We start from the raw sequence: 3,497 nt of genomic DNA on the forward strand, positions 1-3,497 counted from the left end.
ATCAGAGTTTTGGTAGTATATTTTTCATATTAGGTGTTTTTATTATATTTTAAATTTATATGTACAAAATTATTTATGCACTCTTAAATTTTTTTTTTCAAATTAAGCAAGTAATTTCATTCTTATGAAGTCATCCAGAAATAATGAAAGAGTCGGTTGGATTTTATAAATTAAATGGATTATTGAATTGCTCAATGAATCTTTTGAGTATAAAGAATTATTGTACACTTTTATTGTAAATCATGTTAGATAGGTTAATTTATATCCATAATATTAGAATGTTTGTTGAAAAAAATAAAAAATTTAAAAAGATTATGCACAACATTAGTAAGAGCAGTTTAAGAAACATGATGGGCAATATGATTTAAAGTGTTTTATTAATAATCAATAAAATTGATTTTTTTTCATCAAAACTAAAAGGTAAGTTTTTGACGAAAATAAATCTAGCTAATTCTTCATTTTGTTTCAATGAAAAAATAAAAAGTAGGATTAATGGGATACTTGAAAATGTATATTTGACTTCTTTTTCCATACTAGTTTATTTCGGTATTTTCTTCTCAATATGCTTATAAAAGATTTTATATCCTTCTCCTTCTTCGAATTTGAAAATTTAACTACAGTAATTATAGATGACATGAAAGGAGTCATCATTATTTTAAACCTTCTTAAAATACAGCTTCAAGATGTTTGACATCATTTTGACTATCATATTGAATTGCTCCATAGCTCCACGATGATGTATATTGGCAATAGACTTTTAAAATTTTTCTTAGTGAAGTAGTGGCTCTTATGATCGAAATAAGGGAGAGAGAGAGCTTTCGAGAATGTTTAGTGAGCGTAAAAGAGTGTAAGAGAGCATACGAGAGCTTAACAGTATATTATCAATATTTAATCAAATGTGTGAGGAAGATTAAGAGATTTGGGAGAGTATTTATATATTTTTTGGAAGATTTTTCTTCTCTAAAATACCATCAAAACTAGTTATTATTTAGTTATTGAAACGAACAAATTTATTATTTTTATTTTTTTTTAATTATAAAATTATTAAATGATCTTAAAAAATAGTCGTTATACCACCCCTTCAAAGATTGACCGCTCGACCGTTAGGGCTCAAACAGTCGGCCAATAGTCTATCAAACTTGTTTTATTAGAATTTTTTATTTTTTAAAATCATGATATTGAATCGAAATCGAAAATCGTTGATTTCCATTTCTCAATTCCAGAAATCGAAATCGTACTATCAGATCGATTTCGATTCGATTTTAAATTGACAAATTGTCAGACCGGTTCGAAACCGGTTCCAGCCCAAGTTGTTGGCCAACTGCCCAACATAACCAGCGCGGTCCTACGCGTGTGGCGATCCCCGACACAAGATAAGTATGCGCTTGCGGTCGAGACCGTTCGATGTGATTGAGAGTCGTTACCTTAGATCAGGATGGTTCGTTTCTAATGGAGACGTCTATTACGGGTGACGATCTTCGCGTAACGTGGCCTAGCCGTGTGGGGCCCGCGTCCAGTAGCACGGTCGACTCCAACGTTACACTTATTTATAACCATCATGAGAAGAACAATAACAACAAAAGGAAGATTTCGTGGTTGCGCTTCGACGACGAGAGTTCCTCTTCCATGGCGGTGCAAGCTTACTAGGGCTTGAATTGTATTCGCTTTCTTTGCCTCCATTCTCTCGCCCCACCTCCCGCCCTCTATTTTGATCGAATTCGTAGGCTCTCTCATGCTTTTTGGATTGATTGGGGGATTCGACGGTGTGACGATGCCCACCGCCGACTTCCAGGGCTCATCGGTCCCGTTCGCGTTCTCCGCCCTCTCGATCCTGAGCTTCCGGTCCGATCACCCCGTCAACCCACCCGTGGATACCCACCAGTGCAACCACGATGCCTGCGGAGAGCAGCGGGAGCTCGTCGCCTTCCAGCGGCAGGTCGCCGACCTCTTCCACGACCTCGCCGCCGGGGATGACGAGATCCTTTCCGTCGCCTGGATGCGGCGGCTTCTCGACACCTTCCTCGTGTGCCAGGAGGAGTTCCGGGTGGTCCTCTTCGGCCACCACCGATCTCCGGTTCCCGTCGACCGTCTCGTATCGGACTTCTTCGATCGCGCCGTGAAGGCGCTCGACGTCTGCAACGCCGTGCGCGACGGCGTCGATCAGATGCGGCACTGGAGGAAGCACCTCGAGATCGTGCTGGTGGCCCTCGGCCCGCAGCAACAGCATCTCGGCGAGGGGCAGCTCCGCCGGGCCAAGAAGGCACTCGCCGAAGTTGCCATCCTCATGTTCGACGAGAAGGACGTTAGCTCGGTACCTTCCCACAACGGCGGATTGCCGTCTTCATCATCCAGTGGCGACCGCAGCTCACATTTCCGCTCTCTCTCCTGTACCGTCTCCCGGTCCTGGTCCGCGGCGCGGCTGCTGCAGGCCATCGGGAGCAACCTGATCGCACCTCGCAGAAATGAGGTCGTGGCGACGGCCGGTCTCGCTGTGCCTATGTACACGATGAGCTCGGTGCTCCTCTTTGTGATGTGGGCCCTCGAGGCGGCGATCCCCTGCCAAGATCGTGGTCCTCAGATAAACTTTTCCATCCCGCGGAGCTTCCTCTGGGCAGCCCCGATCATGTCGCTCCACGAGAGGATCTTGGAGGAGTCCAAGAAAAAGGACAGGAAGCACTCCGCTGGGCTGTTGAAGGAGATCGAGAAGATTGACAAGTGCGTGCACCACTTGAGGGAGCTGATCGATGCCGTCCAGTTCCCGATGACGGAGGAGGAGGAGGTGGAGGTGATGCAGGGAGTGCAGGAGCTGGACCAAGTCTGCGAGGTTTTGAAGGAGGGTCTTGATCCGGTGGAGCGACAGGTGAGGGAAGTCTTCGTTAGAATTGTAAGAAGCCGTAAGGAAGGGCTCGATGGTTTGTTGAACGGGGCTGAATGAGAACATCAGACCGAGATCTCATCATCTACAATGGTGCAACATTGGTGCTCCTTAGTGATCGACTTTGTCGTAGTTTGATTTTTCTGATCTGCATATGGTCAGGGCAAGTGAAGACAATTATCGAATAGAAGGAATGGCTTCTTCTGTAAAAGGAAGCATATTAGTTCTATTTCAAATTATGATCCTCTTAAGACCAAAGGCACTAAGAGGGGATGGGGTGAATTAGTGTCTTCCAGAAATTATAATTTGAAAATTTGTTTAATGAATTCAGAAAATGTATTTGACTTAGAATATGATTAAGTGTAATAAGTAATTAAATCAGAAAGCAATAGCAATCAAGAGTATAAAAGAAATGCACATCGAATTTATAGTGGTTCGGTGTGCATGAGCAAGGTATTTATAGACCCTAAATAATTTTAAAAATAGGGCCAAAATATCTCATCCTTGGGTTTTCGAGATACTTATGGTATTATTGTCAGTATTGAGAGATACGATGCCTGCAACATTAAGTACTAACGGTACCACTATCCAATCTAGACGATACTATCGCCTAATAGCCACG

General features: G+C 43.0%; 1 protein-coding gene across 1 annotated transcript; it reads left to right on the top strand.

Annotated features, from left to right (window-relative positions):
* The first annotated feature begins 1,595 nt into the window (after positions 1–1,595).
* LOC103985254 (protein BYPASS1-LIKE-like) lies at positions 1,596–3,067 on the top strand. Its single transcript, XM_009402901.3, has one exon. It carries the CDS (start codon positions 1,733–1,735, stop codon positions 2,933–2,935), a length of 1,203 nt encoding a protein of 400 aa, XP_009401176.2. The 5' UTR covers positions 1,596–1,732; the 3' UTR covers positions 2,936–3,067.
* Positions 3,068–3,497: the final 430 nt, after the last annotated feature.

Source organism: Musa acuminata, chromosome BXJ2-5 (genome assembly GCF_036884655.1).
Source record: "Musa acuminata AAA Group cultivar baxijiao chromosome BXJ2-5, Cavendish_Baxijiao_AAA, whole genome shotgun sequence".
NCBI lineage: Eukaryota > Viridiplantae > Streptophyta > Magnoliopsida > Zingiberales > Musaceae > Musa > Musa acuminata.

Excerpts from the sequence above, each read along its gene's own strand:
- LOC103985254 (XM_009402901.3), top strand. The coding sequence starts at position 1,733 with ATGCTTTTTGGATTGATTGGGGGATTCGACGGTGTGACGATGCCCACC.